This window comes from Belonocnema kinseyi, chromosome 4, assembly GCF_010883055.1.
Source record: "Belonocnema kinseyi isolate 2016_QV_RU_SX_M_011 chromosome 4, B_treatae_v1, whole genome shotgun sequence".
NCBI classification, from domain to species: Eukaryota; Metazoa; Arthropoda; class Insecta; order Hymenoptera; family Cynipidae; genus Belonocnema; species Belonocnema kinseyi.
In genome coordinates, this window is record NC_046660.1 from 42,739,523 (window position 1) to 42,764,708 (window position 25,186).

Below are 25,186 nucleotides of genomic sequence, written 5' to 3' on the forward strand. Positions count from 1 at the left end.
ATTTTATTTACAAAAAAAGTTCTTAAGTTCAAAAGAACATTCAGTGAACTGAAAAACTGTGGTCGGTAATATAGGTATTTAGCTGTGTCACATGCCCTTAAACAAATTTTTATTCATAATTCCATCTAGTCTGAAAAGACATGAAGAGTTTCTCTTATTCTTTGACAATAATACAGATTCCTTGAAAAATAATTATAGTCCTATACTAAATGTCCTATAATATTTTTTCGTAAGGGGAGATTACAAGGTTATACACCAGATTAAAAGAGTAATAAACCCCTCGTTTCAATTTCAGATGAAGTTTATTCGATGTATTTATTTGTATATTTAAAAAAATGTAGGAATGCCGAATCCACCATTGGCTGGCATGGGAATGGGAATAAACAATAGCCCCTTTGGTTCTCGAGCAACTTCCTACGCTACAACATCAGGAAGTGGACAATCACCTACTCAGCAGCAACAAATTCATCCACATTCTCGATCCCAGAGTCCAATGGCGACAATATCTCGTTGTCAATCTCCCACGCATTCAGCCTTTTCGCCCTTACCTGGTGTTCCAACGGGAACGACTGCTCATCAGACCAGGCTTCATCAGACAATGTTTGGAAATATTTTAGGACTATCTCCAAATAGTCCTTGTGGAAGCTACAATAGTATGCAATTCCAGGATATAGGAACAACTCCGAGCAAGCCAGTTTATCCGGAAATTTGTCTCGATCATGTTTGGACCGAAAACTCTGGCACCACAAAGTTAGTGTTCTAAAGAGTTTAAGTGCTCGGATAAATTCTCACGAGCATGAGAATATGCTCGATCTTTATCTGCTTTAAATATTGAATGATAATTTATGAGCATTTTGAATTAGGGTTGAAAAAATCGTATTTTCTATCTTTATTATTAATAATATGATGAAAAGAATTCCTGAAAATAAAATCAAGAATCTAACGACCAAATTTGGACAATTTGGTTGTCCAAATTTGGTCGTTAGATTCTTGATTTTATTTTCAGGATTTCTTTTCATCAATTTGATTATTGGAGGTTAAAAAAGGATTTTACACTGGATTATTTTCCTATTTAAATATCCTACATTTTTATTAATAATAAGTCTTATTTAGGGTTCAATTTTTTATTTTATCCAAGACAATTATTTTATATTAAAAAAATATAATGACTAAATTTTCAGTCAAAACAATCAATTTTTAAACAAAAACAATAAATTCTCAACAAATTAATTCAATTTTTAATCCAAAAGATGAATTTTCTTGCAAAAAGATATTGTTTCAATCAAATATATAAATTAACAACTAAAAAAGATAAATTTACAACAACAAAAATAGGATTTTTCAATTTGCAGTTAGAAAAATAAATTTTCAACAAAAGAGCAAAACGAGTTTTTAGAAAAATTAATTAATTTTCAACTAAAAATATAAATTTTCAACTATAAAGAAACGAATTTTCAATAAAAAAAAATTTATTTATAATTACAAAGATGAATTTTCAACAAAAAATATAAAATTTTGACCAAATAGTGGAATTTTCACCCCAATAAATGATTTTTTTATTAAAAAAAAAGTTCAACTAAATAGTTTTTTTTTAACCAAAGACATGAATTCTTGGCAAAAAAATAGAATAGTTGAATTTCCTACGAAGGAGATCATTTTTTCACTTGAAAGATTAAATTGCTAGAAAAATAAATGTTCAAACATAAAAAAAAAACAATTTTTTATTTCATCCAAAACAATTATTTTATAATCAAAAAATATAATGACTAAATTTTCTGTTAAAACAATCAATTTTTAAACAAAAACAATAACTTCTCAACAAATTAATTCAATTTTTAATCCAAAAGATGAATTTTCTTCCAAAAAAGATACTTTTTCAAACAAATATATAAATTATCGACTAAAAAAGATAAATTTACAACAACAAACATAATATAGTTCAATTTGCAGTTGAAAAATAAAGTTTAAACAACACAACAAAACGAGTTTTCAGCTAAACTAATTAATTTTCACTAAGAATATTTATTTTCATGCAAGAATGGAAATAGTTATATCTTCAGTAAAAAAATAAATTTTCAACTAAAAAGAAACGAGTTTTCATTAAAAAAATTTTTTTAATTATAATGAGTTTTCAACCAAAATAGAAATTTTTGACCAAATAGTGGAATTTTCACCCCAATAAATGAATTTTCTATTTAAAAAAATTTCAATTAAATAATTTGTTTTTTTCAACCAAAGAAATGAATTCTTGACAAAAAAATAGAATAATTGAATTTTTTACTAAACAGATGATTTTTTCACGAAAAAGATTACATTTCTATCAAAAAAGGTAAATTTGCAACAAAAAACTGAATATTTTAAGTTAATTTTCAATTTCAAGGATAAATTTTCTACATAAAATAAAATAGTTAAATTTTCAATTAGTAAAATATATTTTCAACCAAAAAGGAAAAGAATTTTCAAGAAAGTATTTAAATTTGTAACCAAAGAATTGATTTTTTAACCAAAAAGAAAAAATGTCAACTAATCAGAGTACTCTTCTATAAATAAAAGAGGGATTTTCAACAAATAATTCAATTTTCTCCTAAAATAGATCAACCTTCCTCTAAAAATAAAAGAGTTAAATTTACAGTAAAAAAACTTCTAGAAAATTTAAATAAATTTTTAACGAAATAGTATAATTTTCTATCAAGAAAATTAAATTTCTGTCGAAAAAGATAAATTTTCGACAAATATTTGCACAGTTATATTTTTAGTTTAAAAAAATTAATTCCTAATAAGAACCACCATAAAGATCGTTTTTCAAACAATAAGATGAATTTTTAACAAGATACATTAATTTTTAACCAAAACTATATATTTTTAAAAGAATTTTCAAGCAAAAAGATGAATTATTTACCAAGAAGGTTAAATATTCTTCCAGTAAATTCAAATTCTAATTAAATCATTCTAATTAAAAATTCATCACTTTGGTTAAACGTTAATTTTTTTAACTAAAAAATTAACTTCAATTTTTGGTTGAAATTTCATCCTTTTGGTTTGAAATTCAACTATTCCAGTTTAAAACATCACGTTGTTTCCAAAATTTAACTATTTTTTAAAAGTTTTTTTTGGTTCATTATTTTTTTTTTAACTAAAATGTAATTATTTTAATTGAATATTCTACAATCTTAGTAAAAAATTCATTAGTTTGTTTGAAAATTAATTTTTATTATTAAAAATTTAGCTATTCTATTTTTAGTTTAAATTTCAACCATTCGCTTGCATTTTTTCTTTCAGATTATTCTCTTAATCTTTTTGTTTGAAAATTAATATTTTTGCTTAAAAAATAATCTTCTTGTTTTAACATTGATCTTTCTCATTGTAAATTTAAGTATTACAGGTAAATATTTATAATTTTAGTTGGAAATTCATCTTTCTTATTTAAAATTCTTCGTTGACATTTGGGAATTCATAATTTGAGTTGAAAATTCATCACTTTGGTTCCAATTTTTTTATTTTTCGGTTCGAAAATTAATTTTTTTAACTGAAAAATGAACTATTTCTTTTTTGTATGATAATTGATCTTTCTAGTGCAAAATTCAACTCTATAGTTGAAAGCTGGTGTTTTTTAATTTAAAATTCATGTGTTTGGTTTTTAAGTTTCTATTGATCTTTTGGTTTGAAAATTATTCTTCTTGTTTAAAAACTCATCTTTTTGGTTGTAAATTTAAGTATTCCAGATAAATATTCATAATTTTAGTTCAAAATGCATCTTTTCAGTTAAAATAAAATTATTTGTTTGAAATCTAAACTCCTTGTATAAAACTGAATTTTTGTGGTTGAAAATTCATGTATTTTTGATGAAAATTGATCTTTGTTTGTCAAAAAACAGTTATTTTGTAAAAAATGCAACTATTTTGTTAAAAGCACCTCTTTTGGTTAAAAATTCAACTCTTTTGTTAAAAATGTATATTTTTGCTTTAAAATCCATCTATTTTAGTTGAACATTTTTTTTTTGGTCCAATATTAATTTTTTGATTGAAAAATTAAGAATTCCTTTTTTTGGATGAAAATTGATCTTTTTTAGTTCCAAATTTAACTCTTTGATTGAAAACCGGTCTTTTTTATTTTAAAATTTATGTAATTTGTTGACAAGTATTATTTTATTTTTTTGTATGAAAATTATTCTTATTTAAAGATGCATCTTTTTGGTTAAAAGTTAAACTCCTTTTGTAAAACTGAATCTTTCTGGTTAAAAATTCATGTATTTTGTTAAAAATTCATCTTATGGTCGAAATTTAATTTTCTTGATTGAAAATTCATCTTTGTGTCTTAAAAAATAGCTATTTTGTAACAAATTCAAATATTTGGTTAAAAGCATCTGTTTTGGTCAAAAATTTAACTCTTTTATAAAAAAATGATCTTTTTGCTTGAAAATGCATCTATTCTAGATGAAAGTTCATAATTTTAGTTGAAAATTGATCACTGATTGACAAAATTTTTTTTTTGGGCCAAAATTAATTTTTTAATTGAAAAATTAACAATTCCTTTTTTTGGATGAAAATTGATCTTTTTGTTTGAAAATTAATCTTCTTGTTTGAAAATGCAACATTTTTATTTGAAAAGTTAGGAATTTGAAGTGGTTTAAATTTTTGAGGCAAATTCAGAAACTGATTAATTATGTTTTCAATATTAGTTAATTATTTAATAAATCGGTGGTACTAATATATTCAAGAATATCTAGTAATATAATTGTCCAAAGCTGTCTAAATAAAAAACATTGACTTTGAAAGATTATACCTATGTATGTACTTGGTATGTACTTGGAAAAAAAATAGTTTCTTAAATTGTATTTGGGCAAATTATTGATTATTATTCATCTTGTTTTTTTTTTTTAGAGACGTAATTGCGGGTCGGAGTTCGAAAGTGTTTTTGACTTCAGATCTAGTCGGACAAAGCTACTTGGCATACTTGGTTCCAAATAGAGGCCAAATATTTTTGGTGCGCCTTGAAAAGGCAAATAAACAACAGCAGATTATTTTTGGCATGGTGACCAGCTTTATGGCTAAAGATGCTCTTAATTTATCCGTTAGTATATTTCATATTTTCATATAAAAATACAAGTTGGACTATTTTCACCTTTTATTATAAATATTACTATAATTTTTCCAGTGATGAGAAATAACTAGCACCTTTTAAATAGATTTTAATTTCTTAGTTTTGTAAAATAGTAACAAATTGATAACTAGTTACTTTTTTTAGCAGAGGTACTATAACAATTGTTACATTTTTTAGAAATTTACCCCTTACTAAAAAATATCATAGAAAATTTCAGTTTAAGCACACAATTGTTTTCCAAATTACAAACGAATGATATATTTATTTATTTCACATAGGGTTTTAAAGTGTTTCAAGGAGTTTTAAGAAAATTCCAAAGCTGTAGGGAATAAATTAAATTTTATATCAAGGGATTTCTACAGGTTTCAGTAATTTTAAGGGGCCCAGGAATTTCAAAGAATTTTTTTAGAATTTCTAAACATTTTAAGGGATTTCTAGATAACTCAACTCCAGAGAATTAAATTTCAAGGGTTTCTAACGATTTCAAGGATTTTTAAGGTATTTCGAGGCATTTAAAGATTTATAGGGATTTGAAATATTTTTTTTAGAACTTTAATTAATAAGCTTAGTTTTATTTATGTTCCAAGCATATCAATTGATTTCTACTTATTTTAGTGGATTCGTAAGATTTCCAATGATTGTATAGGATCTCGAAGTATTTTTGTTATTTCAGGTGATTTTACCGATTTTAAGGGATATCAGCTGATTTATAGAGAACTCTAAGGAATATATTTTATTTATTTTATTTTAAAGGAGTTTAAAAAAATTTAAACTTATTTATAGATAATTTTAGGCAATAAATTAAAATTTTTTTCAAGAGATTTGAACTTTTTTTTAGAAATCTTCAATTAATAATTTTCATTTATATCTAAGGGATTTCAAATAACTTCTACTTATTTCTACTTATTCTAAAAGATTTTTACAATTTCGAAAGATTTCATGGAATTTTAATGTATTTCAACTAATTTATAGGTAACTTTTGGAAATAAATTTTAAAAATGTATTGAAGTAATAGAAAGAATTTTTTATGATTTCTGAAAATTTCAAGTGATTTTTAGCGAATGAAAATATTTCAAGGAGTTTTATGGAATTTCACGAGATTTAAAGTATTTTATTAAATTTCCAACGAATTCGTGAGATTTTAAAGATTGAGTGGTTTCCTTTTTGTAGAAAAATGTAATTTCTTTTAATAGATTTTTATAATTTTCAGAAATTTAAAGAAATTGTAATGTATTTCAACTGCTTTTCAGATTACTTTTAAGAATAAATTAAACTTTATTTGAAGGATTTCAAAGAATTTTATAACATTTCCGACAAATTTCAAAGAATTTCTTAGAATTTCCAAAAAGATATTAAGGGAATTCTAGATAATTAAATTCTGGGGAATGAAATTTCATACGAAGAGATTTGAACATTTTTGTTTAGGAATCTTTAATTAATAAGTTCAATTTAATTGACATACAAGGGATTTCAAACAATTTCTAATTATTTTAACAGATTTTTACGATTTTCAAAGATTCCGGGGTATTTTAATGAATTTTATCTTATTTATAAGTTTTATTGATTTTCTAAGGATTTTCAGGGATTTTAAATATTTCTAGAGATTTGAACTTTTTTTCGAAATCTTTAATAAGTTTAATTTAATTTATATCCAAGGGTTTTAAATAATTTCTGCTTAGTTCTACTCATTTTAATAGATTTTTATGATTTCCAAAGGTTTCAAGGGATTTTAATGTATTTTAACAAATTTATAAGTAACTTTTTGGAACAAATTTAATTTAATTTAAAGGATTTCAGAGAATTTGGTCAGATTTCCGAAATTTCAAGGGATTTCCAAAAATTTATTAGGATTGCCGAAGCTTTTAGGGGATTTCTAGATAATTTTGAGAATGACATTTCAAGTGCAAATATTTTAAGGTATTTTAATGTGTTTTAATGAGTTTAAAAAGATTTAAAGGATTTTATTAAATCTTCAAGGATTTTAATGTAATTTTAAGATTTTTAGAAATATGAACGTATTTTTTTCAGAAAAGTTTAATAAATAAGTTTAATTTAAGTTATATTTAAATGATTTCGAATAACTTATATTTATTTTCACTTATTTTAATAGGTTTTAATTAATTTCAAGGTATTATAAGGTATTTCAACTAATTTGAAGGTTTGAAAAAGAATTTTATATTATTTTTAAAAACTTTAAGGAACTTTACAAGACTTACGGGATTTTTAATTTATGAATTGGGATTTCAACGAATTTTGACGGAGTTCAAGTGATTCCAAAGGATTTTCATGTATTTCAATTAAATTATATTTGATGTTAAATATATCAAGGGAGTTCACAGCTTTTTGCTGGGAATGACCGGGAATAGAGTTTTAAAATCGGCAATTCCATTCTGATCGTAGCAAACTTCAAGTATTCATTATTTTAATTAATTTAATATGAATGAAAATAATTATCGTTTTGATTTTAGGACAGGGAGCTTCGGTAAAGAAATATAATTTCACTTGGAACATGGAATTTTTGACATTGAACGGGAATTTTATAAAAGAATTAAAACTGGAATTTAGAAGGACAAAGTTGAAAAAAATCGATCCAAGTAAAAATTGTTTAAATTTAACAGTTGCTTCTTTAAAAGTTTAGGAAAAAAGTCACTTTAATCGAAAATTCATCTCTTTTTAAAACTGTAATGTTGAAAATTAATTTTTCACTAAAAACTTAACTATTTCAGTAAAAAATGTACCTTTTTCCTCAAAATCCATTTTCTTGGAGGAAAATTTAATTATTTGGCTGAAAATGGATATATTTTTCATTTAAAAATCAAACTATTTTTTTTAATTCATGTAATTTGTGGAAAATTTGTCTTTTTTGTAGAAAATAAATATTGACCTTTTCTAGTTCAAATTGTAACAATTTGGATGTTAATTTGTCTTTTTAAATGAAAAATTTATCTATTTCGCAGAAAATTCAGGTATTTAAAAAAAAATCTTTCTGCGTAAAAAATCGATTTTTTATAGAAATGATTTTTTTATTTTAAAGTTAATCTTTGGTTAAAAAATGAGCTATTTTATTGAAAATTTGTTGTTTTTCTTTGGTTGAAAGTAATTTTTTTCCAAAGCTGAAAATGAAAATACTATTCCAGTTGATTATTCCATAATATTAGTTCATTTTTGGACTAAAAATTTAATTATTTAATTTTTGCTTGATAAATAATCTTTTGTAGTTGAAAATTCGTCTTTATTGGTTAAACATTGATTTTATTAAGTTAAAACTTAATTATTTACTTTCCGATTGACAATTTATCTTTTTTAGTAAAAATTATATTTTTCTGTTGTTGAAAGTTCAACTATTTCAGTTGAAAATTCATTGTTTTAATGAAAATCTAATTTTTTGTTTAAAATTCAATTACTCCAGTTGAGGATTCAACATTTAAGTTGAAAATTATTCAGTTTAGATGAAAATAATTTTTTGTTTCACTAAAAATGTAACTATTCCATGTTCTGCTGAAAATTGATTTTTTTTCTAGTTTAAAATTCAACTATTTGGTTGAAAATTTGTCTCTTTTGATTGGAAATTCAACTATTTTGTTAAAATTCATGTATTTTGTTGAAAAATTGTATTTTTGGCAGAAAATTAATCTTTTTGTTTAAAAATTCAACTATTTCAATTAAATATTTATAATGTGATTTGAAAGTTCATCTGTTTGGTTTAAAATTCGATTATTCCAGTTGAAGGTTCATAATTTTATTTGACAATTAATTTTGCAATTTTTTGCTCTATTGTGTTATGAGATGTTCAGAACGAGCGTCATGATTTAAAATAAATATTTGCATATTGCGACAAATATGAATATGTTACTTTTATTTGACCGGGAATTAAAAATCTGCCGCTAAATTCGCAACCCTGATTATTTTGTTTAGTATATATTTCTTAATTATATATAAAATACAAAATTAATTATTTAAAAAAGAAACGAAAGTTACTTTTTTTTGCAAAAATAACTAAGAAAATTTTCATTTTGAAACGGTAACGATAACTAGTTCCTTTTTAAAAGTAACTCACCTACCCATCACTGAATTTTTTCAGAAACTAAACATGATAGCGACAATAGATGTGTCCAATGGAATAACATTATATTCTGGAGTGACTCCGGTCGGAAAAGTACACATCCCGAGTATTTTGCCATCATTAACAGGATTCAATAAATTCGTCTCCAGTACCTGTAAAAGGCAACCTTCTCCCTTTCCGAGGAGAAGTTCTCTCCTATCGCCGAGTTGTGCCTCTTCACGCGAAATCAAATTTGAGGAAGGTCTTCATTTATTAAGCCCTGTCGGGAATTGTGGACAGTCTTCGAATTTGCTTGAAACCTCCTTCATCGACGATAACCTCGTCGCCTTGAAGGATTCTCTAGGAAATAAGCTGACTCTGGAATATGGAAATCAGAATTACTTCCGAATTACTCTTCCATTATCCAGCACATCTCCCTTAGGTACGTATGTCGGGTGTCTACCATATCTGGAAAAAAACTTTGAATCTGTAAGGAATTTTTATCAGAGTGGCGATTTGACCGGGAAAGATCGGGAAAAGGCGGGGAATTTACTTCTGATTGCAGTAAAACTAAAGTTTTCATTATTTTAATAATTTTGGTAAATTTATAAAAGTTATTTCTACTTTATTTGCAGTCGCAGGGCACATGAGTCTGTTTATTACATAAGACATTTATTTACTAGAAATTTACATAAATTCACCTCTGGTTGAAAATGTAACTACTTTGTTGAAAATCAATTTTTTAAACTAAAAATTCAACTATTTAAAAAATCCATTTTTTGTTTAGAATTGGATTTTTAACAACAACAACATAACTATTCTATGTTTGGTTGAAAGTGTTAAATCTGAGTTCGCGCATGTACATCATTAAGCCTTTCGCCGTTATATTGAAAAACGCATTACTTTCTATTTTTATGAATAGCTCGAGTTCTATTCTTTCTACGAAGACGAAACCGGGCTATATCGATTTGTTAGCGGTTTTTCTAATTATAATTAGTAGATGTTATGGTCTGTTTGATGCATAGGAAAAAAGTTATAGGCGCTGTAAGTTGAAAAAAAGCTTTTCGTGCTTCAATCTTCACTTTTTTGCGTTAAACATTTTTCTGGTGCATCTAAGATGAAAACCTTCGTGACAAAGTTGAAGAAGAATGTCTTCTGCGTATATAAAAAAAATCATCCTGATAGCTCAATTACGCGAAATTTTTTTTAAATTATCTTTTTCAGTTGAAAATCCACCTCTTTTAATAGAAAATTATTCTTCTTGTTTAAAAATTCATTTTTTGGTTAATAATTTAACTGTTCAGTTCAAAATTCGATTCGTTTTTGGTTGAAAGAACATTTTCTTAAGCTGATATTTTAACTATCATTTTTGGTTGACATCATTTTTGTATTTTAAAATTTAACATTTTTGAGAACATTTTTTTTTTCTTGAAAATTATCCTTTCTCAATTCGAAATTCGTCTTTTTTGGTAGAAAAACGTTCTCAATTACGCGCTCAATTACGCGAAATTTTGTTTAAATCATCTTTTTCAGTTGAAAATCCACCTCTTTTAATAGAAAATTATTCTTCTTGTTTAAAAATTCATTTTTTGTTAATAATTTAACTGTTCAGTTCAAAATTCGATTCGTTTTTGGTTGACATCATTTTTGTATTTTAAAATTTAACAATTTTGTTGAAAATTTTGTTTTCTTGAAAATTATCCTTTCCCAATTAGAAATTCGTCTTTTTTGGTAGAAAAGTGTTCTTTTTTTTTTAATTCATCTATTTTATTTAGGAATTCCTTTTTTGGTTTTGAAAATGCATTTTTTGGTTAAAATTCCTTTCTTTTTGTATAGAATGGTTGAAAGTTCATATTGTTTTTGAAATTAAACTATTTTTCTGAAAAATGTTGGTTGTAATTTTATTTTTTAAACTGATCATGTAAGCGTTTTTCGTTGAAAATTTATCTATTTGGTTAAAAATTCGTTTTTTGTTGTTGTTTTAAATTTGACTTTTAACATTTTGAGCATCTGCTTTCAGTAGAAAATTATTGTTTTGAAAATCAAATTATTTGTTTGCAAATTCAATTTTTAGCTTGAAAATTTAAACATTTTGTTCAAACTTTGATTTTTTTCGGTTAATAATTATTTTTTAACTGAAAATTTAACTATTCAATTTTTCGTTTAATAGATTATCTTCTTCAGTTGAAAATTGAACTATGTGGTTAAAAATTTATGTATTTTGTTGAAATTTCGTCTTTTGTGGAAGGATATTAGTATTTTTATTCGTAAATTCTTTTTGTATGTTGAAAATTTTACTATTTTATTATAAATTCGATTGTTTTTTTTTATTAAAAATTAATTTTTTGAACAGAAAATTTAACACTGTCATTTTTGGTTGAAAATTACTCGTTTTATTTGAATATTAATTTCTTTCTTGAAAAATTTTAATACACATTTTGTTGCAAATTCAATTTTTATTCGAAAATTTTACTAGTCCATTTTTGGTTAAATACTTATATTGTTCTAGTTTGAAAATCGTTTCTGAAGATGAAAGTTGAATAATTTTGTTGACATTTTTTTTTGTATTGAAAATTTATCTTTTTAGTCGAAAATTGATTTTTTCTGGTGGCGAATTGTTTTTCTTGTTTTAAAATTCATCTTTTTTAGTTGAAAATTAATTTCATTGGTTAAAAGTTTGCGTTTTTTGGGGTTCAAAAATAATTGATTTAATTGCAAACTAAAGTATAAAGTAAACTTTTCAGTTAAAGCTTGTATTTTTTCAAAGTAATTTTTGTTGTTGAAAATTGAACTATTTGTTCGAAAATTTGTTTTTTATTCGTTAAAAATGAATTGTTTGCTTTTTTCCTCTGCATCAAACGGACCATAATACCCAATACTTATAATTAGGAAACCTGCTAACGAATCGAAATAGCCCGTTTTCGTCTTCGTAGGACGAATATAACTCGAGAAAATACAATATATAAAATACAACTATTTCAGTTGAAGGTTCATCGTTTTAATTAAAACTTCATCAGTTCTGTTGAAAATTAATTCCTTCAACTGAAAATTACATTGTCCATTTTTAGTAGAGAATTATATATATTTTTTGCAAGTTATTCTTCATGTTTGAAAATTCTTTTTTTCTTTCCGGTTTGGAAGTAAATTTTTTTGGCTGAAACTTCAAAACTTTTGTAGAAAATTAATTTTTTTTGTTGACAATTCATCATTTTGATTAAAAAATCATTTATTTGGATGAAAAATGATCTTTTTTACTTGAAAATTTATCTTTTTTGGTAGAAACTAATCTTCTTGGTTTAAAATTCATCTCGATGGTCAAACATTCAATTATTCTAATCACAGATTCATCATTTTAGTTAAAAATTCATCTCTTTGATTTAAAATTCAACTACTATTTCAGTTCCAGATAAAAAATTTTAGTTGAAAATTCATCACTTTGTTTGAAATTGTAACTATTTTTTTAATGTTAGTTTTTTTCCTGAAAGTTATTTTTTGGGGGGAAAATAATTCCTTTTAACTGAAGATATATTTTATTCCATAATTTGAGATACAAATTCATCTCTTCGGCGAAACATTAATTTTTGACTAAAAATTTAACTATTCAATTTTGGTTGAAAAATGATCTTTTTTAGTTGAAAGTTCATCTTTTTTGGTAGAAATTAATCTTCTTGATTGAAAATTCAGCTCCTTGGTCAAAAATTCAATTATTCTAGTTAAAAATTTATTATTCTAGTTGAAAATTTAACCTGTTTTAATTGAATATTTCATAGTCTTATTTGAAAATTAATCTGTTTTGTTGAACATTAATTTTTTAAATTTAAAATTGAATTATTTATGGTTTGGTTGACAATTTATCTTTTTTAGTGAAAATCACTTTTTTTTCTTGAAAATTCAACTAGTTCAGTTGAAGATTCATTATTTAGTTAAAAACTTATCTTTTTGGAAATTAATTTTTTCAATAAAAAGTTTAACTATTCCGTTATTTATTAAAAATTATTATTTTTTAGTAGAAACTTGTTGTTTTTTAGTCGAAAATTTATGTATTTGTTTCAAAATTCATTTATATCACAATTTTTGCTCTGTTGTGTTGAAGGATGTTTAGAATGAACGTCATGAATTAAAATAAATGTTTGCGTTTAGCGGAAAATATGAACATGTTACTTTAAAATTTTTGATTTAAATGTTTAAACTTTTGTTTAATATTGGTGAGAGCTTACTTACGTTTCTTAAATATAAATATAAAAACGGATAACAATGTTTCTTCTTTCGTATATATAGCTTATTATTACTGTATTGAACTATTTTTTTGAAAATTCATTTCTTTTTTTAGTTTAACATTAATTTTTTTAACTGAAAATTTAATTATTCTATTGTTTTTTGAAAATGTATTGTCACTAGCTAAAAGTTCTATTATCTGAATGAAAATTCATGTATTTAGTTAAAAATTCGTATTTGCAGTTTTTACTATCTCTTGACTAAAAAATTTGTCTTTCAGGTTTAAATATAAACTGCTACATTGTTTGGTTAGAATTAATCTTCTTGTGCAATGACAATATTTTAACTTCTTTGAAAGTTAAATTCTTTTTTTAAAAATTAATTTTTTTGGTTGAGTATTCATCATTTTAATAAAGGCGTAAATCTCTTTGGTTCAAAAATGAGCTATTTTATTAAACATTTGTTTTTCTTTAGCTGAAAGTGAATTTGTTTTGCTGAAACTCTAACTATTCTTTTCTTGTTTCAAAGTCAATTATTTTCTAAAACATCCGACTTTTTAGCTTAAAAATTTAACTTTTTTGTAGAAAATTCATCTATTTGTCTAGAAAGTTAATCTTGTTTGTTGCAATTTTTTCTTTTTTGGTTAAATTCAGCTGTTTTTTATTGAAAATTAAAATCTTTGTTTTTATAAAATCAAGTACTTTGTTCAAAATTGAACTATATCGTAAAAAGTTAATTTCTTTTAGTTGAAAATTCATCTTTGTTGTTGAAAATTCAACTATTTGGTCATAAATTAACTGTTTTGGTGAAAATTCGTCTTTTTGGCTTTAAGATTTAACAGTGTTGTAGAAAGTTAAACTATTTGGTTGAAAATTAACTTTTTGGCTTGAAAAGTTAACATTTTGTTAAATCTTATTTTATTTTTTGAGAGAAAAATATTTCTTGGTTGAAAATTTGTCTTTTTATTTTTTTAAATTCATCTATGTTTATAAAAATGTAATCTTTTTTGTTTTGTTAGAAAAAATATATTATAATAACATAATACGTTTTTGGTTTAAAATTGTAATATTTTTTGTTGAAATATTAACCATCATATTTTTTATTGAGAATTAAGCTTTTTTTCTTAAAAATCCAGCTACTGGATTAAAAGTTGAAATGCTTTATTAAAATTTAATATTTATCATTGACGATTCCATCATTTACTTAAAAGTTCCTATCCTTGAATGAAAATTTGTCTTTTTTGCTAGAAAATTTTTAGGGATTTAACTGTTTTGTTGATAATTCTTCTTTCATGCTTTAAAAGTCAACTGTTTTCCATAACATTCGACTTTATAGCTTGAAAACCTAACAATTTTGTTGAAAATTCGTTTGTCTGTAAAAAATTAATCTTGTTTGTTGAAAATTCTTCTTTTTTGGTTGAATTCAATTATTTCAATTATGTAGTTGGAAAATCAACTATTTGTTTTTAAATTTAACTACATTGGAAAAAATACATTTCTTTTAGTTGAAGATTTATTATTTTATTTGGAAATTCAACTATTTGGTCATAAATGAATTTTTTTGACTTGAAAATTTAACCATTTGGTTTAAAAAAATTATTTTTTGACTGAAAAATAGTTCTTATTTGAAAATTCAACTCTTTTGTTGACGATTCGTCTTTTTATTTCAATAATTCGTCCATTCTGATAAAAATTGAATCTTTTTTTTTTATTTGGTTGGAAAATATTTATATATTATAATAACATAAACAGTTTTTGGTTTATAATTGAAATATCAGCAATAAAATTTTTCTGAGAATTAATCTTTTTTTTTTTTTTGTTAGAAGTTCAACTACCTCGTTTAAAGTTAATTTACTTTGTTAACAACAATTTTGTGCGTTGACGATACATAAATATAGTTGAAACTTCATATCCTTGATTGAAAATTTAACCATTTTTTGAAAATTTGTCTTTTTTTGTAGAAAAATCATATTTCTTGGTGAAAAAACAACTATTCGGTTAAAAATTCAATATTTTTACTTGAAACGTTAAGAATTTAAAACGTTTACAATTGAAAATGTGGGTTCCAGTGCTTATTATATAGTCCAGACTTCTCGCTATTTCCGCTATTCCCCCTTTTTAAGGAATTTTCCTTTTTTTCATGTTTTCAAAAAACTGATCTTTTTCAAGTTTTTTTTCGCTTGAATGCAAATTTTATAAATATAAGTTAATAAGAAAATTTACCTATTTTTCGTTGGAAGTTAATTATTTTTAATTTAAAAGTCTAATATAATATTTTTGATTGTGAATTCATCTTTCTGGTTAAAAATTATATTATTTTATGAAAATGTTATTATTATTGGTAAATTCGTCTTCTAGGGTTTAAAATTCAACTATTTATTTGAAAATTAACTTTTTTTTTTAAATGATATTTTGGGTTCACAATTCAAGTGTTCTGTAAAAAATTCATCTTTTAGGTTTAAAAATTCAACAATGTGGTTGACATTTTATTCTTTCAGGACTGAACAATCTTTCTTTGTTGAAAATTTCACTTTTAGTATTGAAAATACAACTCTTGATAGATATTTCATCTTCTTTTGTTTAAATTGCAACTTTTTGGTTGAAAAATAATGTGTTCTGGATAAGTATTCAACTATTTCGTTGAAAATTCGTATTTTTTAATTAAATCAAACTGTTTTTTGTTTTACAGTTAAAAATTTGTTTAGTTGAAATATTAACTAATATATTTTTCTTTTTTTTTTGGCGAAAATTCAAATTATTTGCGTGGGAAATTCGTCTTTTTGATTTGGTGTTATTAGGTTAACAATTGAAGTATTTTGTTGAATTTTACTTTTTTGTTAAAAATGAGTATTTTTTGGTTTTGTTCTTTAGGACTAAAAAATCTTTCTTGGTTGAAAATTCAACACTTTTGTCGAAAATTTGTCCTTTTTGTTTAAAAATACATCTCTTTTGAGAAGTTTCCTGTTGTTTTGGTTACGAATTTAGATTGTTCGTGATGGTTCAACTATTTTGTTGAAAATTCTACTTGTTTTATTAAATTTTGAAAATTCAACTCTTTTGTAGAAAATTGTTCTTTTTGGTTTGAAAATTAATTTCTTCCGGGAGATTTTATTTAAAATTCAAGTGTTTTGTAGAAAATTCGTCTTTTTCGCTCTGAAAAAGCCACATTGTGGTTGAAATTTTTATTCTTTCAGGACTGAAATATATTTCTTGGTTAAAAATTGAATTCACTTTTGGAAAATTGGTCTTTTTTGTTTGAAAATACACCTCTTTTTAGAAATGTCCTCTTTTTGGGTTAAAAATTCAGCTGTTTCTTAGAGGCTTCGACTATTTTGTTGTAAATTTGTCTTTTTATGAAATCCAACTATATTTTATTTCAACTTAAAATTGGTTTGGATTCGGAATTCAATTTTTTGTTTGAATTTGAGCTGAACCCTGATAAATTAATAATGATAAAATTCCTTTGCAGTTACAAGATGCTTGCAAACTCTCAAGAGTGTTTTGCAGCGTGACCTGGCAATGCAACTGCTCGTAAAATGGTACGGAGCTCGAAACGCACCAGGTCCTCAGAATTTCTCACCAAAACAAGAATGGCACCTCTTTCTGGTGACTCTCTGCTCTCTACTTGGCTACGACGTTGATAAGTTGCCTCTGATTAAAGAATATGAAGCAAATTACCTCGCCGAACTCAACAGTTCAGGCGTTGTGAGCAAAAAGCAAAAAACAAACAACAGTGGTTCTGTCGAGGATTGGGCCTACACCTCCTTCTACAAAGACACTCAGTCCTTCGCCTCGAATGTCCTCGGCCTGACAAAGTTTACCCAATCCAAGAAAGAAAATACATCTCTCGATTACACGACCAATGCCGGAAGCATCAGGAATCAAGAGACCCTTTTTCCTTACATTCCCCTCGTGCTTTTTTCCCTTCATTTGCTCTACGAGGAACTCAAATTAAATTGCCTCATGACGGAAAGTTTGCCTTGGTTGGCTCAACTTTTACATCAGTTGAGTGTCGATTTGAGATTTGATCTCTATGCACATCATTATTTTCTCGATTACCCAAAACAGTGTCAGAGAAATGCAATTTCTCAAGTTTCGGAAGTCGATTTGCAGAAAATTACGCCGCCGAATTACATGTCGTCGGAACCGGCGTGTATCTTTGAGACCTTGAATAATTTAATGAATCTCGAGGAAGTCGCGTCCTTTCCATTTCTCAATCAAGTCAATATTAAGACGAAGAATATGGTGCAATTGTTTGCTTTGATTGCTAATGAGGGGAGAGTTGAGAATTTGGACATGGAGAAATTTGTTAAATTAATCGTACCGGCTGGAAGTCGAGTTGATCATCAAGATCCTGGAGCTATTATTAAGGACGTTCCAAGGAAAGTGGAACAGCCCCTGGCGGAGAGGATTGTCTTGCTGTACCACGAAATGGGTGAGATTGTTGATAAGAAATTAATATATTCAGGGTAGCGAAAAACCGGGAATTTATTTTAAAAACCGGAAAAATTTCAACTTTTCATTATTCGATTAATTTTTGTTAATTTAGAATCCATACTTTATGAGAGAAAGATTTTTTTTTCATTTTAATAAAAATCTTTTGCAATTTTTTGCTCTCTGAGATTTTTTTCGCTGATTCAAGTTTGATAGTCGAACTGATTCTATTCCAATATTATGTTTTATTCGCTTACTCCTAATTTATCTATTTTTAAAATTTAACTATTTTTCTGAAAATTTCTAAATAATTGATATTGAGAATTGATCAGTTTAGTTGAAAATTACTTGAACTGAAAATTTTAATGTTCATTTTTGGTCGAAAATTGATCTTCTCTTGGTCAAAATTAAAAAATTTGGACAAAAATTTGTCTTTCTTAATTTAAAAGTCAAGTCTTACATTGAAAATCCAAATATTTTGTTAATAAATCGACTTTTTTTGTCGAAAGTGTTAGTTTTTCCTTACACGTTAATCTTCTTGTTTAAAAATTCTTCTTCTTTTCGATTAAAAATTCAAGTATTATAGTTAAATATTTATCATTTTCATTAAAAATCCATATTTGAAGTTAGAACTAAAATTGCTTGATTGAAAGTCAAATTTTTTTGTTAAAAATTATTTTTTTTTTTGGTTGAAGATTAATCATTTCAGTAAAAAATTCATTTCTTTAATTTAAAATTGTGGTTTTTTATTGAAAACTTCTTTTTTCTTTGAATGAAAAAGAATTTCTTTACCGAAAATTGAACTATTTTGTTAAAAATTGGTTTATTTTTTGGTTTAAAATTATTATTTATTTTAACTGAAAATGTAACTATTATTCTAATTGAATATTCCATAATTTTATTTAAAAATTAACCTCTGGTTAGATATTCATTGGTTTAGCTAAAAATCGAATTATTCAATTTTTGATTGAAAAATGATCTTTTTTAGTTGAAAATTCATATTTTTTAATAAAAATTAATCTTCTAGGTTGAAAATTCATCTTTTAGGTCAAAAATTCTGCTATTCTAGTTAAAGATTTATCATTTCAGTTTAAAAAACTCATCGTTCTTGTTTATCCTTTCTTAGTTAAAAATTCAACTTATTGGTTAAAATTTAAACTCTTTTGTTAAAAATTAATTTTTTTTAAGATTTATCATGAAAAGTCATCTCTGGTTGTTGTTGTTTTTTTAAAGAATTATATTTTTATCAGAAAAACGTATCTATTCTATTTTTGGTTAAAAAATTTATCTTTTTTTTGAATAAAAATTCAACTATTCAACTTTTGCTTCGAAAATTGATGTCCTTTGTGGAAAATTCGTTTTTTCTTTTTGTAGAAAATTAATCCTTGTGGTTGAAAATTCATATTTTTGGTAAAAAATTAAAAGATTCCAGCTGAAGATTCATCATTTTAATTTAAAATTAATGAGTTTGGTTTAAAATTAATTTCGTCAATTGAAAGTTTAACTTTTCCCTTTTTGTTTGAAGATTGATCTTTCCTAGTTCAAAATTCAACAATATGGATGAAAAATTGTCTTTTTAATCGAAAATTCAAGTATTACCTTAAAAATCCACGTATTTGGATAAAAAATCAATTTTTTGGTGTGACAATTACCTTTTATGTCGATGTTAATCTTCTTGTTTAAAATTTCTTCTTCTATGTTAAAAATTAAAGTATTTAAGTTAAAGAGATTTTATTGAAGATGTTTTCTTTAGAAGAAAAGGAATTTTCTTTTCAAATGAAAATGTAATAATTATTCCAGTTGAATATTCTATCATTTTAATTCAAAATTTACCCGTTTGGTTGAACATTCTTTTTTTTTTTGTTGGAAAATGATATTTTTAATTGAAAATTGAACTTTTTCTTACTCTATTTCCATGTTTCCCCATTTTTTAAAGAATTCGTTTTTTCTTCTGCTTTCAAGAAATCTCATTTTCTCATTTTATTAACTGAGCCTAAAAATAAAATCCAACAATTTTTGGTTCAAAATTCATTCTTTGTCGCTGAAAATTCATCTCTTTGGTTTAAAATTTAACCATTTTATAAAAAATGACTTTTTTTAAGTTTTCTAACTGAAAATGTAACTATTCCATTTTTGTTAGAGAATTATCATTGATGATTTTATTTGAAAAGTAATATGTTTTATTGAGAAATCATCTTTTTTGGTTGAAAATTCAACTACTTGGTTGAAAGTTGATGTACTCTGTTAAAATTTCATTCTTTTGTTGAAAATTTAACTATTTTATTAAAAATATTTTTTTTATCATTTTTAAACTTAAATCGTAACTCATCCGTTTTTTGTTGCAATATTAAAATTGATTTTTTTGTAGTTGAAATTTCAAGTATTTGATTGCAAATTCGTTTTTTTCTTTTTTATTTTTTTTTATTTTAACTATTTTTTATTTAAAATTAAAATCTATTTTGGTTAAAATATCAAGTACTAAATCTTTGTTGAGAGTTCATCTTTTTTGGTTGAAAATTTAATTTTAAATTATTTTTTATTTTTTAAGTAAAAATAGAACTTCCAATTTTTTTTGTTGAAAATTTAAAATGATCATTTCAATTGAAAATTGACATTTTTTAGTTGAGATTTCAAGCATCTGTATGAAAAATCGTGTTTTTTTTATTTGTTTAAATTTAACTATTTTTGATTTTAAATTAAAATCCATTTTGATTGAAAATTCATCTTTTTAGTTGAAATTTCAATTATTTCTTAGAAATTTCATGTATTGCATTGAAAATCTTATTTTTTGGTCGAATTGAACTGTTTTTTATTTAAGATTAAAATCTGTTGTTGTTAAAATGTCAATTATTACATTTTTGTTCAGAATTCATATTTCTTGGTTGAAAATTCAATTACTTGGCCAAAATTTGAACTTGTTTCTTGAAAAGAGAATGTTGAAATCGAAAAAGAATAACAATAATAAATAATAATAATAATAAAAATAAGACCTGTAGACTGATTATTCCAAAAAAATCCATTTTTCTCCCACTGTGCGTTGCGATGGTTAAACGTAACGCAGTTCCTTTTCCAGGGATGAAAAAGAAGGATTTGGAAATCCTTCCTCCAGCAGTTGCTGTCATATTAAAAGATGTGATGCACAGGTGTAGGGAAGAGCCCCTCTCAAATTGGGCAGCTGATATTTACGAGTTAGTTGATCGTCAGGATTTAGCTGCTTTGGAAAAACACTCTTTGCCTATGAAGCAGACTGATCATTTAGAAAGTGTAAAACCTAATTCTGCCAAGGACGATGATCCTGAACAGGACGATGGTATGGAATTTGACGATACTGTAAGTATTTTTTATCAAGTTATAGATTATTTTATTAACTTAAATCAGGGTGATCGCAAAACTTAATTTTCAAAATTCCCTGACTCTCCCCTTATTTCTCTCTGACCATTCATATTTAAAGACAAAAACTCTAATCTTGTAACATTTTGTATAATATTTTTTATAGCTAGTACAAAAAACAATTTAAAAAATCGTATTTATTATTTTCGGGGCTGTCATAGCCTAATTTACTTGAAAAAAGTGACTAATTTGTGACTCAAAAAGTCACAAAAATAATGTTCTTTTAAATTTTAAAGAATTCAAGAGAATCCGATGAATTTCTGAGGATGATACAAGTTAAATTTAAAAGAATTTAAAAGAGTTGGAAAAAATTAAAAATGGTAAATTGATTTCAGCCAAATTAGAGTTAATTTAGAGGAATGTAATGGTGAATTAGAAAAAAATCAAGTGAATAGAAAACAATTTTAAAATATGAAAAAGTTCATTGGTTTCAATAAGTTTGACATTAGTTTAGAAAAATTCAAAACAATTTGATAGAACTCCTAAAGAGTCAAGGCAAGATTAAAAGACTTCAGGATTAATTAAACAAAACAAATTTTAATTTAAAGCATCCATTAAATTGAGTAGAATTGAGTGAATTTAGAAGAATTTTAACATTTTAACAAAAGTCCAAAGAATTCAAGGTGAATTTAAATAAATTGCGAAAAAATATTTGAAAATAATTAAAAACCTACGAAATTCTACAAGCGCATGCAATTTTTTTTTAATCCGTTAAGACCATTAAAATTCCTTCCAAGTATTGAAATCATTTAAAAATTGTTTGGAATTTTGTTAAATTCCTTTAAAAAAATCAAAGCTTTTGAAATCTTTTGAAACTTTTCAAAGCTCTCTAAGCCTTGTAGGTTTTGAAAATATCCTTGAATATTTTAAACGTTTAGAAATCCCTTCAAATAATTGAAATCAATGAAAAATGGTTTGAAATCTGTTTAAATTCCCTAATATTTTTAAAATCTTTTGAAATCTTTTTAAACTTTTTAAAGCCCTTGAAAATGCTTTGGAATTTTTTCAAATACCCTCGAATATTTAAAATCCTTTGAAATCTCAATAAAAAACTGAAATTAATTGAAGATGCATTTGAATCTTTTGAAATATCCTAAATTATTAACTAACGTTTGTAATCCCTTCAAATTATTGACATTAATTAAAAATTGTTTGGAATCTTTTAATATTCCACAAAGTTTGTTTAATTCTTTTAAATTTTACTAAATAACTGAAATCAATTGAAAACTCTTTGGAATATTTTAAAATATCCTAAAACATGTAAAAACTCTTTGAAATCCCATAAATAACTAAAATCAGTTGAAAATTCTTTGGAATCTTTTAAAATAACCTGAGGTATTTCAAATCCTGTAAAATCTCTTAAAATCCCTTGACATTTTTAAAGTGCTTGAAAATTTAAAAAAAATGTAAATCTTCAAATTATTTAAATCAATTGAAAATTCCTTGGAATCTTTTAAAGTATCCTAAAATATTTAAAACCTTTTGAAATATCTTTAAAATTATTTAAGTTAATAATTGTTTGGAATCCTTTAAAATATTCTAAAATATTTAAAATGCTTTGAAATCCCATTAAATAACTAAAATCTGTTAAAAATTATTTGAAATCTTTTAAAATACCCTAAGATATTTAAAATCCTGACAAATCTGTTGAAATCCCTTATAATTTTCTAAAGCGATTGAAAATTTGTTGGAGTTTTAGAAAGTACCCTAAAATATCTAAATTTGTTGGAAATCTGCTCAGATTATTTAAATTAATTAAAAATTCCTAGGAATCTTTTAAAATATGCTAAAATCTTTTAAGTTATTAAGAATCTTTGGAACTACCTTAAATTATTTTAAATCTTTAAAATCATATGAAATCACTTAATTCTTGTGAATAATTCTTTGAAATTCATTAAAATATTATGAAATTCTTTGAAATTACGTGAAATCTGTTATTTCCTGAATTCCTGGAAAAAATATTAAAATACCTAAAACTTTATTTTAGTTCCTGTAAAATCGTTCCACATTTTTCGAAATTCATTCACATTCTTTTAAACACGATGAAAATTATTTTAAATCTCTTAAAATAATTAAAATCCATGGAAATTCCTGAATTATTTTTAAATCTATTAAAAATTCCTTGAAATCTTTTGAAATACCCTAAAATATTTCAAATCCTTTGAAATGTTTTGAAATTCCTTGAAACTTTTTAAAGCTCTTGAAAATTCCTTAGATTTTTTAAAATACCAAATATATAAATCATGTGATATCCCTTTAAATGACTTAAGTCTATTAAAAATTCTTTATAAACTTTTAAAATATCCTAAAATATTGCAAATATTTTGAAATCTCTTCAAAATTTGTATAGCTCTTGAAAATTTCTTGGAATTTTTTTTAATATACTACAATATTTAATATTCTTTGGAATTACTTTAAATTATTAAAATCTGTTAAAAATACTATAATGTACATTGATTTTTTTATATCCCTTGACATCTTTTAGATCTGTTGAAATGCCTTCTCATTTTTCTAAATACCCTGAAATATTTCAAATCCTTCGATATATTTTTAAGCTATTGAAAATTTCTTGAAATTTTTTTTATATCCTAAAATACTTAACGTCCTTTGGAATCACTTGAAATTATTGAGTGCTATTGTAAAGAAATTTCAAATCTTAAAAAAAACATAGTCTTTAAAATTTGTTGACATACCTTAAAGTTTGGAGAATCTCTCGGAAATTGTTTGGAATTTAAAAAAATACCCTTAAATTATAGAAACCTTTTGAAATTCCTTGACACTTCTTAAAGCTTCTGAAAATTCCTTGGAATTTTTTTAAATAGCCGAAAATCCTTTGAAATTGCTTAAATTTATTGAAATCCATTTAAAAATGTAGGAATCTTTTAAAATACCTTGAAATATTTCGAAACAATTCAAGAAAATTCAAAAATAGGTATATACTTGAATTCAACAGTGGTTAGCCTATGGGTTAATTAATTTATTTATTTTTAAAGTGACTTTAGTTATATTTTTATTTCTATAAGGACTTTATCTTAAAATGGTGATTTGAAGAAAAAAAACTAACTAAAAGGGACTATGTGGCATCCCGGACAGTTGCAATTTTTTTCTATTCCCTGACTTTTCCCTGGCCTGCAGTTTCCTTACTGAATATTTAGTTTTACTCTTCTAAAAAATATTTAAATAGATTCTGAAACTGAGGTTCAACAAGGATCACAGAGTAGCAGAGTTGAGAAAGTTACTGAATTCCTCAAAGCCTGTAAAAATTGCTGTCGTGCAAAGACCAGATGTGAGTGATCATGACTTTATTGAAGAGCAGGAAAAACATCTTCTCGCTCTTTGCACCAGAACGATGGCATTACCCATTGCTAGAGGAATGTTTACGCTCAGAACCGCAACCCCGATTATTACTGAGCAGCTTCCAATACCAAGATTATGTCTTACAGGTGAGATATTTAATTCTATTCGATTTTCCTAGACAGGGTGTCTACTCAATGGATGATTTTAAATTCATGGTTATTTACCGGTTTTTACCGGTCAATTGTTAACTTTGAAAAACTGGAATTCATGGTAAAATAATAACATTGAATTTAATAACACATTTAAAGTAATTTACTAACAGTATTAAATAAACGTTGAGTGTTTGAGTGATCTTTGCGGCATTCTGCATCTTCTAAGTAAAAGAAAACTGAAACAAACTGCTTTGAGATCAAATATCACCATTGTTTAAATTTTGAAAAAAATGATGAACTTAAAGATGCACTGAATTTTAGGTATAAGAAAATAAAATAAAAATTTGTTTGAATTACTATTTAAATTCATAGACTTAAAAGGCGAATTCAAAATAGGATTAATTATGTTTTTAGTACTATTTAATGACCTAATTAATCGATCGTGTTTATATATTTGAGAAAGCCTTTTAATATAACTTGTCAATGCTTTCTTAATTAAAAATAATTATTGAATTCCTAGAAACTTGAAAAAAAAAATATTTATAATAAACTCGCTG

General features: G+C 24.7%; 1 protein-coding gene across 1 annotated transcript in view; it reads left to right on the forward strand.

Moving 5' to 3' along the window:
- Positions 1 to 25,186, forward strand: part of LOC117171422 (anaphase-promoting complex subunit 1) — a 75,319-nt gene that overhangs the window by 19,745 nt on the left and 30,388 nt on the right. Inside the window, exons 7-12 of the mRNA XM_033358735.1 lie at positions 342 to 750; positions 4,881 to 5,070; positions 9,182 to 9,584; positions 16,826 to 17,791; positions 20,864 to 21,120; positions 24,365 to 24,623. Of these exons, the coding sequence (XP_033214626.1) occupies positions 342 to 750; positions 4,881 to 5,070; positions 9,182 to 9,584; positions 16,826 to 17,791; positions 20,864 to 21,120; positions 24,365 to 24,623 (2,484 nt within the window). The remainder of the gene's footprint in view (positions 1 to 341; positions 751 to 4,880; positions 5,071 to 9,181; positions 9,585 to 16,825; positions 17,792 to 20,863; positions 21,121 to 24,364; positions 24,624 to 25,186) is intronic.